This window comes from Terrapene carolina, unplaced genomic scaffold, assembly GCF_002925995.2.
Source record: "Terrapene carolina triunguis isolate 2854851 unplaced genomic scaffold, T_m_triunguis-2.0 Scaffold62, whole genome shotgun sequence".
Lineage (NCBI taxonomy): Eukaryota > Metazoa > Chordata > Testudines > Emydidae > Terrapene > Terrapene triunguis.
The window spans coordinates 31,441,892-31,457,660 of NW_020664413.1; the positions used below are offsets into that span (position 1 = coordinate 31,441,892).

The 15,769-nt window shown below is 38.1% G+C and overlaps 1 protein-coding gene across 2 annotated transcripts in view; it reads left to right on the forward strand.

The window, feature by feature from the left end:
• Positions 1 to 15,769, forward strand: part of SLC4A10 (solute carrier family 4 member 10) — a 187,133-nt gene that overhangs the window by 41,071 nt on the left and 130,293 nt on the right. For both annotated transcript variants that reach the window (XM_026647498.1, XM_026647499.1), the window contains exon 3: positions 12,495 to 12,641. In XM_026647498.1, coding sequence (XP_026503283.1) covers positions 12,495 to 12,641 — 147 coding nt within the window. The remainder of the gene's footprint in view (positions 1 to 12,494; positions 12,642 to 15,769) is intronic.

Sequence of the window (15,769 nt, forward strand, 5' to 3'; positions counted from 1 at the left end):
ACCAAGGGAGGAAAAATAACTTTTGAAGTGGTAATGAAATGGGCCACTCTCATCACCACTTCAAAAGTTATTTTTCCTCCCTTGGTATCCTGCTGTTAATTGAATTGTCTCGTTAGACTGACCTCACACTTGGTAAGGCAACTCCCATCCTTTCATGTATTTATACCTGCTCCTGTATTTTCCACTCCATGCATCTGATGAAGTGGGTTCTAGGCCACGAAAGCTTATGCCCAAATACATTTGTTAGTCTCTAAGGTGCCACAAGGACTCCTTGTTGTTTTTCCTGATACAGACTAACACGGCTACCACTCTGAAACCAGTCTCCATATTGTGTCAATAGTGAAGCAGTCAAAGTAGAGCCACACAATTCAGATCTGGACATCTGATTTTTCCAAAGCTTAGTGGTGTTTGCCACCTGTAAATTTCAGATCTGGATTAAAATTTCTCCCAATCTCTCAAAGTGTAGGAGTATGTGGATTTCCACTTTTGGTTTGGGGCCAGCTCGGATAGTATTGGTATTGGGAGTGTTTTTATGGTATTAGTAGTAGTAGAAAAATAATGTATTACTGTTCCTTTTACATTGCCTCTAGAGTTGGGCAAATACAGCAAAAAAATTGCAAATATGCCTTCAATATGAAAGCTACAGATTCATTTTGATAGTATTTATGATAACTTTTCACTTGTCATGAAATGTTATACAAAATAATTTTTGTTGGCTAGCATGTTTGTGGGAAGATAAATTGTTCTGAAGACTTGCGTGAATATCTATTCATGGTGGAAGCTTTTTCACTGTCATCTTGAAAGGTCTTCATGAGATTAGGAGTCCTCCAGTCATGGACTGTTGCACAGTTGGCAATCACACGGGTGCCAAAAGCTTCGGTGATGCAATAAGATTATCAATGACAGGTAGACTGAACATCCAACCAGACCATTTTTAAGACCTAGCTAGAGATTGATCTGGGTGGTGCTTGATCTGCAAAGAGACTACCTCCTATTGGGATTTGCCTTGATGATGAAAAATCATGGCGCAGACACACTTTTAGGTACACAAAGTGAATTCCGAATTATGAATAGAAGTAACAAAAGCAATAATTGCAAATATATCAGACTATAGATTTCTTCTAAATTAAATTAGCATAAACCAGTCAAAACATGAGCAAAAATCTAAGTCTGTTCCTGGATAATGTGTGAACAGAAAAGGGGGCTAAATTTGGTGAATACATTATTTGCTAAGAATAATTTTCCCAGTTCTAATTCTAAGCCTGATTTATATGTTATCCTGGGGCATGCTGGCAGACTTAGTGGCGCTTTGTAGCATTTTCATTAACTTGGTGACATTTTCATATTCTGTTATTAATTAGTTATTAGAATCTCTCTTAGATTTTAACAAACTCTTGGATACAATTAATGGCCAAATTGCGTAACATTGATTATAGTAATTGATATAAAAAATTGTAACACGAGGCGTCAGAATATATTCATCTTTGAGCACACAGTTCTATTGGTAATATATTGCATTTGCATTTGTTGCTAATTTGGAAATAGGGGTCAAATTCTCCTCTCTTTGATACATACAGCTTCAGCGGGAACTGCGCATGTGTATCTAAGAGGATTATTTTACATTTTGTTTCTGCTGTAATACTGACTTTGTTTTGTTTATCATTTTGTGTTTCTCATCTAGCAGGTTATTAGAGTTGATCTCTTAGCATGGCAGCATGCACAGTGATTCATTTGGAGGGATATAGGGAAGCAGGAAAGGAGTGTATTTAGAATAGGAGAGAGGATTTCTTACCCAGCCAGAACCTGAGAAAATGTATGAATAATTCAAGGAATAGGTTTGGTGGGATGGACCATGGTCCAGCAATGCACTTAAGTATGTACTTAACTTTAATGGCTTCAGTGGAACTATTCCTGTGCTTAATGTTCAGCATGTGCTTAAATGCATTTATGGATCAGGGCCATGGGTCTTAATTTTTCTAAGCCATTTCTCCCATCCTTACCTTTAAGAGGGTAGGGTGTTGAATATTTGTCTGCACTGAGAATTTTGTGAGGTTTTTTGTCAGTTCTTCACAACTTACAGCATGGCAACATTGTTGCAAATGTTTTTGTAAATTTAGTTCTGGGAGAAGCTTCATAAATTGTTGCTTTAGCAAGTTATGCCTTTGTCCTTACTTCTGTCTTTAACTTCACTTCCCAGCTGCACTACAATAGTGAAAAATGAATCATGCACTCTGAATTCCTATACATTCCAACATAATCACTCATTCTCCCATAAGAAAAACAAAAATGTCATTCTTAACTATTCATTGTCATTTAATTTTCAAAGAATTTTGTATCTACTGTTAATTTTCAGGAAGACTACAAAATTGCATTGGACTAGTTCTAACTGCTAAGGCCTATTGGCTTCGGGGGGAGTTCAACCTATTGGTTCCTATCTATAATTCCCTAAATGGTTTAAGAACAAGTTACCTGAGAGACTCACTCTCTCTAATCATGCAATGCTATTTCATCTGAGGTCACCAGAGTCACTTGAGCTGCGCCTCTTTGCTATAAACTGGCATCTCGACTCTGGAATGTGTTTCTTCCACACACAGACCACCAGAGCCTAGATCTGTTAATATTTTAGAGATGCTGCAAAAGCCCTGTTTTCTACAGGTCCTCTATGTGATGGCCACTATTCTGACCAATACCAGTGACCTCCAGACCTGAATGCATGGGTCTCTACAAATCAAGCTAGACAGCTAGGCCCAATAGATGGGAACTGTAAGAGACTTGCATTGTCTGTGGCTCAGGCAGATGGGGACACATCATATGCACTGACCACTGGATTACATACTTTGTCTGGTCAGAGTAAGTGCTCCCTGTCTGAGACCCATACCTTGCCTGCCCACAGGGATTCAACTAGGGATCTCTAGATCTGGAAAAGTGAGTCTCTATAGCTTGAGTGAAAGAGCCAGGCTGTCATGTGCTGAGCCATTTCCTCAGAGAGGACTGTGTTATACATGCACGTTCTTGTTGCCAAACCTTGTCTATACTTTCTATATTACTAAGTGGGTGTTGTGAAACAAAAATATCTTAGTCCTTCTATATTTGTTATGAATGGCTTTGCATAAATTTCTTTAAGTGATGACTTCATCATTTTTACCCTACTGCAGTCTTAGATATTTGCAACCTATTTTGGTGAGATTTTCGTAAGTATCCATGGGATTTAATCACTTAATTACAAATGACTTTAAATGGAATTTGTGTTCCTAATACCTTTAGGCACTTACCAAATTCTCATATATTCCGTTTCATCTAGTGCATGAATGAGGTTAGCTGCCCAGGCCCCAGCTCCATAATTAGAAGACCCAGAATGCCTAGCTGTGAAAGTTGTTTCTCAAAACCACCTTTTGAGGGTAAAAAGTGTAGTTTTCAGTTCTAAAGTTGCCTATCATGTAGTTAGATTGCTATTGGGTTGCTTGTATTCCAAGCAAGTAATCTTCCATCCACTTAAAAAGCCTTTCTCTGATTTTAATTTGACTTTAGATTTTATCAAATTAAAATAAAAATGTATTTTAAAAATGTATTTTGGCATTAATGAAAATACTGTGTCCGGTTCTGGTGTCTACACGCCACGAAGGATGCTGAAAATGTAAAGAGGGTCCAGAGAAGAGATAGGAGAATGATTAAAAGATTGGAAAATACGCCTTTGAGAGAGTGACTCAAGGAGCTCAATCCTGAGTTTATCAAAAAGAAGTTTGAGTGACTTGATCACAGTCTGAGTACCTATGAGGAACAGAAATGTGATAGTGTTCTTCAATCTAGCAGAAAAGGTATAACAAGATCCAGTGGCTGGAAGTTGAACATAGACAAATTCAAACTAGAAATAAGGCACAACTTTTTAACAGTGAGGATAATTACTGTAACTATTGGAACAACTTACCAAGGGTTGTGGTAGATTCTCCATCACTGGAAATTTTTAAATCAAGATTGGATGCTTTTCTAAAAGATGTGCTCTACTTCAACCACAGCTACTGGGTTTGAAGCGGGAATTAATGCAGGGAAGTTCTATGGCCTGTGTTACGCAGGAGGTCAGATTAGATGATTATAATGGTCCCTGCTTGGCCTTAAAATCAATGTGAAAAAATAATGTATTCTGTTTCGAGCCACATTTCAAAACCTTCTGATAGTTTGTTCCCATTCCCCTTCTCTCCCGTTCCTAAAAAGTTTGGAAAAGCCCTGACTATACATTTTTCCTCCTTCCTGAAAGTTATTAAATCTGAGTTATGATATAGAATGGGCTCCCATTCATTATATTTGGTATAATCCTGTAAAAATTAAAAAATAGTATTTTATAACAATGAAAATTATTTCTTTAATCCCTAAAATTATTTTGCGTAAAAAACTGTTTAATACTTTGAAGATAAACCACAAGTGGCCAAAGCCTCTTATGTTTTCAGTACATAGGTTTAACAGTATACTTTGTGTTTTTTGTTTCCCAGCCATCTAAAACCTGATTAAGAATGTTCATTTTTAATTATACAATCTAACAGTGTATTTGTAGCATTGTGTGAAAGTGACATTTCAGAGCGGATCAACTTATCCTACAGTATTTCTTGATTAAATTGTTATCCTGTCTATATCCCATGTATACTAATTTAGTTTCCCAGAGAGATTCTATCTTAAAATGTATTGGGCCTGATCTTAGGTCCCAATATTGCAAAGACTTATGCATGTGCTTAAATTTCGCATGAGTAGACCTAGAAGTCTATGGATCTACTTGCATGCTTAAGTTTTAGCATGAGTGTGAGTCTTTGCAGGATTGCAGTTATAGGCAAAACTCCCATTTGGTTTCAATGGGAGTTTTGTCTGGGTAAAACATGCAGGATTAGGCAAATTGTGTGATTTGCTCTGCTAAATTCATTCTAATTTTCAAGCTGCAATATAGTCACTAATAGTCACTGTAACTTAAAAAAGTAAAAGTTATTTCTCCCAGGTGGAAGGAGAAGTACAGGTGCTCTTGTCATCTTCCTGAACACCTTCTTCAGTGAGAGCAATCTGTATTTCTTCCCTTTAGACTGTCCCGACATGTACCTGGCCTCAAGATAGGCTGGTGACATAAGAAAAACAAGAAGTTCTAGCATAAGGTAGAGTTTCTCCTTAGGAAAGGCAGGAGGGTTCCTTGGGGGCCAAACCAAGCAATATAATATAATAATAAAAAATTAAACAAGCCATGATTGGTCATTTGCACTATCATTTTTAAAAGTGTGGGTCATTTTAAAAAAAGAAGAGCCTCCTTTTAATATATAATGTGTACCTTGAGCAATGTATATTTTTTATGGTGGTGACTTAAAAGGTAAAACCCTTCATGGAACTTAACCAATGATGTGGGCAATCTTTGTTCAGTCCATGGGAGATGGTACTACATAGTGCAAACCCTAATAATCTAGATAATATTGCCCAGCATACTATTGAAGACTTTGCTTCAAAAAGTCCTAGGTCAGATGGAACTGTAGCCTGCAATCATTTGACATGTAGAACTCTCATTTAATTTAATAGAGTTTCTAAATAAAAATGGATGTCAGGCTATAGGGGCAATATTATCTACTTGCACATATACTGGTATCACTTGTAGTTTCATACATTGTCACTGAATTAATTGGATTGGCTGGTGTGGTAATTATTTAGGTTACTTCAGACTTTTAATTCTATACTCTTGGTGAGAAAAATGTTGTAAGTATACATATTTGTGTGCTTGTAATCACTTGTTTGCTATTAGATTTGCAGTTTATACAAGAATGTAAGAATAACGTATAAACTCTGTGAACTGTTCATAATAGCATCCTTAACTTGATATGACTGTTCAAAAATTGACTGCAAAGTCCAAGCAAACAAATCAAGGTAAATAAACATGAGTGTCATTTAGGTTGTAGCTTAAACCTATATAACACAAGAAATTCAAAATTAAAGATAATGGGCCAAATTTGGGATTACAACAGTGTAAACTGATTATTTGTAGTAATCTTGTATATTACAATAGTACACAGGCCCTGATTAGCAATTGTGAGGACATTGTGCAAGGTGGTGCTATACACACACAACTGAGAGCAGAATTAGACCTGGCTCCCCTATGTCCAAACACAATGGGACACAGTTGGGGAATGTTTTTGTAGCATCATAATGCTAATGAAGTCAATGGAAAAACACACAATGGGGGCTGGATTTAGCTCTTAAAGAATATTGAAATAGGTCCTGAACAATTGATTATTATTCCTTAAGGGCCAAATCCAGGCCCCATTGGGTGTTTTGTCATTGACTTCAATAAAACTAGGATTAGGCCATATGTTCCTTTTTCTTTAAACTTTAGCCAGTTTCAGCCATATGTTTTATGTTGCTTCTAATAAATGTAGTTATTGTTACCTTTGGCTAAAAAATATGAAATTTTACAGTCTTGAACTTGCCTGGTGAAATCCTGCCCTTATTGACATCAATGAGAGTTTTGTCATTGACTTCATTGGGGCCCAGATTTCACCCATAGTCTGTACTTGTATCATGTTAGGCTGTAATTCTTCAAATAGTTGCTTTTTTGTGGACCCTTAAATTGGCATGGGGGACTTGTTGACTCTTGGGACTTGACAACAATGTAGGAGTCCACACTACATGTATGGAAGATTGGGTCTTAGGCCCTAGTCCTTCATTGAGCCTTTCTGGAAATAGGTCTTTGAAATAATAATAATAGAAACACTGGCGGCAACTTAGTGATGCAACAAAGTACAGTTATAACATCAATAGGAGGTCATGCAGTTTCATGACCAGAAATTGTACATGTTTATTATCGACAGGGTTAATTTAAGTTTTTGAAACCTTCATCAAATTGTATCAATGGATCCAACTACCTCTTTCATCATTACTGGTTTCTGGGATTCTTCCTTCCTTTGAGTATGTGTTTCAGATTATTTTTCTCATGATGTGCTAACTTGTACTTTTTTCTAAGCTAAATGTCATTTATTGTTTTCGGTCCTGATCTGTAGTCTTTATAGGTCTCATTTGTGTTTGTATTCTCAATTTGCAAATGACATGAATGTTTTGTTTATTCCCTCTTCCAGATCATTAATGAAGATGTTAAATAAGACTGGCTCTAACACGAGTCCCTGCAGTACCCCACTAGACACCTCCCACAACTCAGAGCACTGGCATTTATCATTTAAATTTGTTTACAGTGCTTTTTATATAGTTTTCAGTTCACATGACAGTGCTTTTATCCTAACAGATTTAAATGAACTTTCAATTAAGATTTCATGAGTTAGTTTATCAAATTCTTTATTAAAGTCCACATACATTACATCCACTGGAATTTTACCATATCCACTCTAATTCTGTCTTGAAAAACAGTCAAGTTTGATGGGCAAGATTCTCTCTTTGTGAGCCCAGGCTGCTTACTGCTCTTGGCTCCATTAACCTCAAAGGTCTTGATTCTACCACTATCTTACACTGAGTAATGAGTACCTCACTTTGCAAGTAGAACTATTGATCAATAGGGGATTTGAATTTTTTGGTTGGTTTATTTGTGTGTGTGTGTGTGTTCTGTGACTGGGTGAGTTCAGAGAACTCAAGAGAAAACCAAGCTGAAGAAATTAATTTGCATTTAATTCTGATAGTGGTGAGGTTCATGGTCATTTTTGACGCTTGGATATAAGTTCCAAGGTCTGGAGTTCAGCTCCTGTAAAAATTCTGTGATATGGAAAAAAATCTTCCAGAGTGCCCAACAGGATGGGTGTAGTTCCCTTGCCTATAGACAGCAAGAGATCATCCACCAGAGCAACACATGCTGACTTTCTCCCATGCTCTGGACTGAAGCCTGACTGAGAGGGATCCAGGATACTGGCAATTGACAGGTGTCATTAGACACTTGGTTTTTTTTACTAGCTTCTCAATTAGCTTACAGTTGCTTGAAAGATCTCTTTCATTGAGAAATGTTTGCAGTAATGGTTGCTTCACTTGTCCTGTTCATTCTCCCATCTGTCTTTCAGTGTCTGCTCATCACCTTTTAGAATCCTCTCATTTTCATTTTCCTCCCAAATTTTCTCTTTCTGGCCTGTAATTATACTCCTTCAGGCCTCCTTATTTCTTCCTTCACGGATGTTTCACTTATTTTTTTCCATTCCTTCAGTCTTCTGTAGCAAATTGTTACTTCTTCTTGTCTCTGAAAACTTCCCCTGTGGATTTCCTGATTCCCCATATTTGCTTAGGATCCCACTACTGGAATCTCCCATAGATTCCCTCTACACTTACTGAAATTCATCCATGGTGTAACTCCATTGCCCTTTGTGACACAGAGTCATTGGTGCCAGCTGGCAAACAGTTCAATACTCTGTGTCAGCCCCTCCTATCAGGCTTGACAAACTCACCACACCCAACACGCTGCTGTCACAGTGCTTATCAAAAAAGTCTTCTGTAAGATATGAAATGAAAGCCCATGACACACTGGTCATCAACATTGTTGTGAATAATATGTACTGACACTGTATAAGGGATTCTGGAATATCTTGACTTTAGTAAGGCTTTTGATACTGTCTCACATGACCTTCTCATAAACAAACTAGGGAAATACAACCTAGGTGGAGCTACTATAATGTGGGTGTATAACTGGATGGAAAAACATTCCGAGAGAGTAGTTATCAGTGGTTCACAGTCAAGCTGGAAGAACATATTGAGTGGGGTCCCACAGGGATCAGTTCTGGGTCTGGTTTTGTTCAATATCTTCACCAATTATTTAGGTAATGGCATAGAGAGTACACTTATAAAATTTGCAGGTGATACCAAGCTGGGAGGCATTGCAAGTGCTTTGGCGGTTAGGATTAAAATTCAAAATGATCTGGACAAACTGGAGAAATGCTCTGAAGTAAATTGTATTTGTCCTTATTGAATTTCATCCTAAGTACTTCACTTGGGAAAGAACAATCAGTTGCACACATACAAAATGGAATTGACTGGCTAGGAAGGAGTACAACAGAAAGGTCTCTGGGGGTCATAGCAGATCACAAACTAAATATGAGTCAACAGTGTAACACTGTTGCAAAAAAAAGCAAACATCATTTTGGGATGCATTAGCAGGAGTGTTGTAAGAAAGGCACGAGAAGTAATTCTTCTGCTCTACTCTGCACTGATTAGGACTCAACTAGAGTATTGTGTGCAGTTCTGGGTACCACATTTCAGGAAAGATGTGGACAAATTGAAGAAAGTCCAGAAAAGAGCAACAAAAATGATTAAAGGTCTAGAAAACATAATCTATGAGGGAAGATTGAAAAAATTGGGTTTGTTTAGTCTGGAGAAGAGAAGACTGAGAGGACATAACGGTTTTCAAGTACATAAAAGGTTGTTACAAGGAGGAGGGAGAAAGATTGTTCTCCTTAACCTCTGAGGACAGGACAAGAAGCAATGGGCTTAAATTACAGCAAAGGCAGTTTAGGTTGGAAATTAGGAAAAACTTCCTAATTGTCAGGGTGGTTAAGCACTGGAATAAATTGCCTAGGGAGGTTGTGGACTCTCCATCATTGGAGATTTTTAAGAGCAAGTTAGACACACACCTGTCAGAGATGGTCTAGATAATACTTAGTCCTGCCATGAGTGCAGGGGACTTGGCTAGATGACATCTCAAGGTCCCCTCTAGTCCTACAGTTCTATGATTTTATGTTGAAATTATGTTTTAAAATCTGTAACAAGGCAGAGTGGACAGAAAGGTTTTGTGCCAGACAACAGCATGTGTATTTACCCATCCCTGTTTCTCTCATGTAAATTAAGCATTATAAAGCCAACACAATGGAAGCCTCATTTGCATGTGAAGTCAACAGGAAAAACAGATGGGTGGTGGGGTGGGGATGTGAAACCAACAGGGGGGGAGCATACCAGAGAACAAGCAGTGAGGGAGACTTCAAAAAGGGCATTTCAAAAGTTTACTGGACTATAAGAGAAAAGAAAAAAGGACCTCTTTGCTTCCTCAGTGAAGGATAAAAAAAAGGACAGTGCTTTTTGCATTTATGAAATTTGGGTATTGGCCATGTGAGTGATGCTGGGAGATTTCTTTAGGTGAGAAATTACTTTAGAAAAGGATTTTAGCTTGTTAGAGTTAAGTTTAGTCTCTAAGAAGTGTCTTTGGAGGCAGCTGACCTGCTCATTTTCTCTGAGTGGCTAGTGACAGGCACTGGATACTACAGAAGGGGATGCTGGCAGAAGGACTTGGGGATTGGTACATCTGACGCTAGCCTGCACAAGAGACGGCCAGGTCTGTGGAGACCTGGAAGTCAGTATTTGTCTGTGGCTAGAAGCTGTTGGCTGAGCTACAGCAAGCATCAGGCAAGACTGCTTCATGCCAAGGGCAAGTGGTGGTGGTGGTGAGGTGCCTCACAGCCCTGAGTACCACTGGGGAACATCACAACCTTAAATCAAATGTGAATGTGCTCCATTGTTGTGTTTTCTTGTTATTCCCCTCAGTTTGTCAGTTTCCTAATTCCTTTTTACATGCAAATGGATTATTCTCTATATAAAGAGGATACCTGGGCAGTTCAGCCATTTGGAGTTTTGCTGTTGATTTGCCAACATATTTAGTAGAGATGAGCCTGGATTCAAACCCCAGATACTAAAGCTTCAGAATAAAGTGAAGTGTGAAGCTGCATTTGAATCCTAACTTCACAGATCAAGCCCCTCTCTTAATAGTTAACTGGCACAAAACTAGAATAAGCTTGCCCACCCCTTTCACAAAGCAGCAGGAATTGATTAAATTACTAAATCAAAATAAGTAATTTTTTTGAGCCTTTGGAAGTGATTAAAATCTTTGAGAAGGCAGCGCCTTTTCTTTCACAGGTAGTTCTGTATTATACCTACCAAGGAAATATTTAGAAATACATTATTGCTGTTGTTCTTTATAGTAAATTCTCCTTATGGCAACATTTGTATTTATTTCATGCATTATTGATTGCACTGGGTTTGAAATAATATAAAAGCACCAGTTCTCTGTGAATCATTTTCTGGGAGTAAAACATAATATTAAACAAGAAGCAAAGAAAAAGCTCAAATAAATACTCATCTTCAGGTCATGGCTGTTCTTCAGAAAATCTCATGAATATGCAAGGACATTTTTCCTAAATCAGTGACAATGCCTTCCAAATTGTCCACTAAATGTATTTATATAAGAGACTAAATTGAAGACGTAAACCCACATTTTAATATTGTATAGGGAGGTTTTTCTCCAGCTTGTTTGTTTCTGCTTCTGCAGAGAATTCCTGTCAGCCTTGAATTTCTTTCATGTACTGTGACAAATGATGCCTTGCTGTGTTTTCTGCCCCTAGTCGCCATGGGATTACAGATCACGTGCTACAGCAGCTTAATGTACTTGACCTTTTCATATGATTGACACAGCTAAATGATTGCAGCAAAGCAGAATTATCCACTAGCTATGTTATGTTCATTTCCAGGGGAAAAGAAAACATATTTGGTGTGAATAATCTGAGAAATATAAATATATATTTTACATAAACATAAATATATATTTCTCAGAAAAAACATAGTTTTCTAAATATCCTAGTCGTATGACATAACAGAATAATAGCACAATAAATCATTTGAAAGATGGCAGTGTATCACTTGTATCATGAAATGGGACAAACATAAGAAAGGAATCTGTCATGACTTACTACATGCTCTAGCCTCCTAAATTCACTTACCAGAATATTTCCTGTTAAGTGAATTCAGGAGGCTAGGGTGTGTAATAAGAGTTGACAGATTTCTTTCCCATATTTGTCCCATTTCGTGATTCACAGAATCATAGAACAAGAAAGGACCTTGAGAGGTCATCTAGTCCAGTCCCCTGCACTCAAGGCAGGACTAAGTATTATCTAGACCATCGCTGACAGGTGATACAATGCTACATTATTTATCTTTGAAATGATTTACCGTGCTATTATTCTATTGTGTCATATAATTGAGATGTGTGAATCTGTCGGGCTTGATCAGCAGCCAAGGACTATAGGTGTAGTGGTTTCATTTAAAAAAATGAAATATCAGTAGAAATAAAACCAGACTAAGCTACCAATTAATTATTTGTAAATAGGACACACAAAGTATGTTATGGAAGTGCAGGGATTTTGTGTCCTGTCATGATTTTTTTGGCAAAATTTCCATTGACTTCACAGAGTTCTGCATATGGATGGTTGGTAGGATTTGGTGCATACATGGCTTCAACTTGCATAAAACTCCAGCCCAAACAAATCAGAGTCATTTCATTAAGCATGTAATTCCAGAAGATCCATCTATCTTTCTACTGTTAATTTACAATATACCCCAAATTTATCTTTCTCTATATATAAATCTCTAGGGGATCCGTTGTTGTAGCATCGGAAATTCAGTACTGGGATTTTCTCCTGTACCAATAAATTGTGTATCAGTAACACTTCAGTATTATGATAGGTAATTGTATCTTGCCATGTGCACTTTTTTAACAGTAACTTTCTTTATAGGTCACCGAACATTGTTCATTGGAGTTCATGTACCACTGGGTGGAAGAAAAAGTCACCGACGTCATAGACACCGTGGACACAAACACAGAAAGAGAGACAGGGAACGAGATTCAGGATTAGAGGATGGGAGAGATTCTCCTCCTTTTGGTAAGGTTTATTTCTTCTTGCTGGATCTTTTAACAATAAACATCAGTACCACAATGCATACTTATCCTCCTCTTATATTTTAGTCAGTATTGATAATAGGGCTTTGGGGTTGCAAGCCAGAGCCTTTCAGGTCTGTTCTCAAAATCTTTTGACATTTCCTCCTATTGTGTTTAAGTTTAGGGGATGAATAAATGAAAATGCTTACTATTAGTAGTGTTGTAACATTCTAGAGCATTTATTTGGCGATAGGCACTTTATATAGATGGATGGAAACTATTGGTGCTGGGGAATTGGCTTCTCTAAAATGTAGCAAGACCGGGTAATGTAGTGCTAATATTGAAATAGAGGGCCCGCTCCTGAACTGTTGCAAATTTACACCAGCTTAAGATCTGATCCAGAGTCTATATCTTGCCTCTGTCCTTACATGACATTGTAAGGTGTAAATGTATTGTGACTTTGGTCATATTGTGAGATCAGTCTTGGTGTCTAGCTAAGGATCATGCCCTATTTTTTGTGGTGAGAGGGGCAGGAACAAGAGTGAATGCAAGGGGGAATACAGGCATTTATGTGCGGAAATGTGATATTTATCAAATATTTCTAGTATGAAAGGGGAAGAAAAGTGGGTACTCCCATATGTGTGTTTTAACATGTGCCCTCATGCATACATCTGGATGACAGCTAACTGTGGACTTGGGGGAGAGGAAAAAGCTAGCAAACCAAACCGCTCAAACTATATGGAAACCATATCACAGTGTAGCACAAAAGAATATTTTTAGTTCATTGGGGAAACGTAAGTGCCAGTGTAATTTTAGGTTGCAAAGCAGTCATTACAAGATCCTTTATTTTAGACTGAATTTTAAATTATCTGTGTGGAAAGCTTTGAAGCAGTGTATTACAAGTGGTGAAGCTCTAAGTCTGTTTAAAAGAACTTGATTTATTCAAATCTTTCACAGTAAAATATACCAGGGACGAAAAAGCAGGAAGCTAAGAGTGTGTTTCTCAAATTCAGTAGGAATATAGAGGATTAAGAATGTAAAGAATTAATATTGATGAAGAAAAATGCCTGGGCTGACTCAGTTCAGAATGAATTTCAGTTACCACAAGAGCATATAGTATCTATAGATACACTTAAAATGGATTGTATATTTCAAATCTACAAAAAGCATGCATTATTAATACAAATGTATTTGCTTTTTACCATGATTAATATTTTAAGGCATAGTAAGAGAAATATTTTTTCAAACAACCTTTCTTTAAAAAAATAGAGTTCAAAGTTGTTTAAAATGTTTTAAAGAACTTCTGCATATATAATGTTGTATATTTTTAATAGATAAACACTGAAAACTTATGTTAACTAAGGGGCCAGATTTTCAAAAGTGGTCAGGACCCAACAGCTCCCAGTCAGTCTCCTAATTTCATTTAGGTGTGTAAATGGGAGCTAGATCTGCTGAAAACTTTGCCCTGGTCCTTCCACCCCAAGACATCTAATTTCGTGTCCTTTCCTTTATCACAAGTAAAAAAATGAGTTTTAGTTTCATCCTTACACCCTTTGATGTGCACATCACAAAACACCACTCTTTGGCACAATTCAGCATAAGTGACAGTGAGTGTTCTGCAGAGGCAAAAGAGTGGAATAGCAATCCAGATTAGGCATATTACATGTGGCTACCTTTCTCCTGATGCCCAAGGAATCGGTGTCAAACCTCTGATTTTAGGGGAAATTCTCTTATGCTAAAGTCACTCTCCGAATTATAAGTGGTGTTGCTTAGATTACTTAGTAAGAGAGGGACTCCTTTCTGTCATGATATGCTGTACATTGTGCTATATAACTGCAACATGCGCTCCCTGGGAGGCCCCAGCAGGAACTCTGGCTGAGCCAGCTCTCCTCCATTCTAAGCAATGTTGTGAACGTTTTATCACCTATTCCAGTAATAGCTGTTTTAATTTTCTACCTTCCACAAGCTCTTTTTTTATTAATAAAGAAGAACTTTCCATATTTCTTCCTGGTGAGAAAAAGTAGGGAGGGCTTCTTAGTACTGTGCAATTATGGAGGATGGAGATAAAACCAGAGCAAAAAGTGATATAATAGGACAAATCCTCATAAGTCATGTGCTCCAGCCCTCTAATAATTTTTGTTGCCCTCTGCTGGACTCTTTCCAATTTTTCCACATCCTTCTTGTAGTGTGGGGCCCAAAACTGGACACATTACTCCAGATGAGGCCTCACCAATGCCGAATAGGGGGGAATGATCACGTCCCTCGATCTGCTGGCAATGCCCCAACTTATACAGCCCAAAATGCTGTTAGCCTTCTTGGCAACAAGGGCACACTGTTGACTCATATCCAGCTTCTCATCCACTGTAACCCTGAGGTCCTTTTCTGCAGAACTGTTGCCTAGCCACTCGGTCCCTAGTCTGTAGCAGTGCATGGGATTCTTCCTTCCTAAGTGCAGGACTCTGCGCTTGTCCTTGTTGAACCTCATCAGATTTCTTTTGGCCCAATCCTCTAATTTGTCTAGGTCCCTCTGTGTCTTATCCCTACCCTCCAGCATATCTACCATTCCTCCCAGTTGAGTGTCATCTGCAAACTTGCTGAGGGTGCAGTACACACCATCCTCCAGATCATTAATGAAGATATTGAACAAAACCGGCCCCAGGACTGACACTCGGGGCACTCTGCTTGATACCGGCTGCCAACTAGACATAGATCCATTGATAACTACCCGTTGAGCCCGACGATCTAGCTAGCTTTCTATCCACCTTATAGTCCATTCATCCAGCCCATACTTCTTTAACTTGCCGGCAAGAATACTGTGGGAGACCGTATCAAAAGCTTTGCTAAAGTCAAGGAATAACACGTCCACTGCTTTCCCCTCATCCACAGAGCCAGTTATCTCATCATAGAAGGCAAAAAGAATGAGGGGGGATTTGATAGCTGCTTTCAACTACCTGAAAGGGGGTTCCAAAGAGGATGGATCTAGACTGTTCTCAGTGGTACCAGATGATAGAACAAGGAGTAATGGTCTCAAGTTACAGTGGGGGAGGTTTAGGTTGGATATTAGGAAAAACTTTTTCACTAGGAGGGGGTGAAGTACTGGAATGGGTTACCTAGGGAGATGGTGGAATCTCC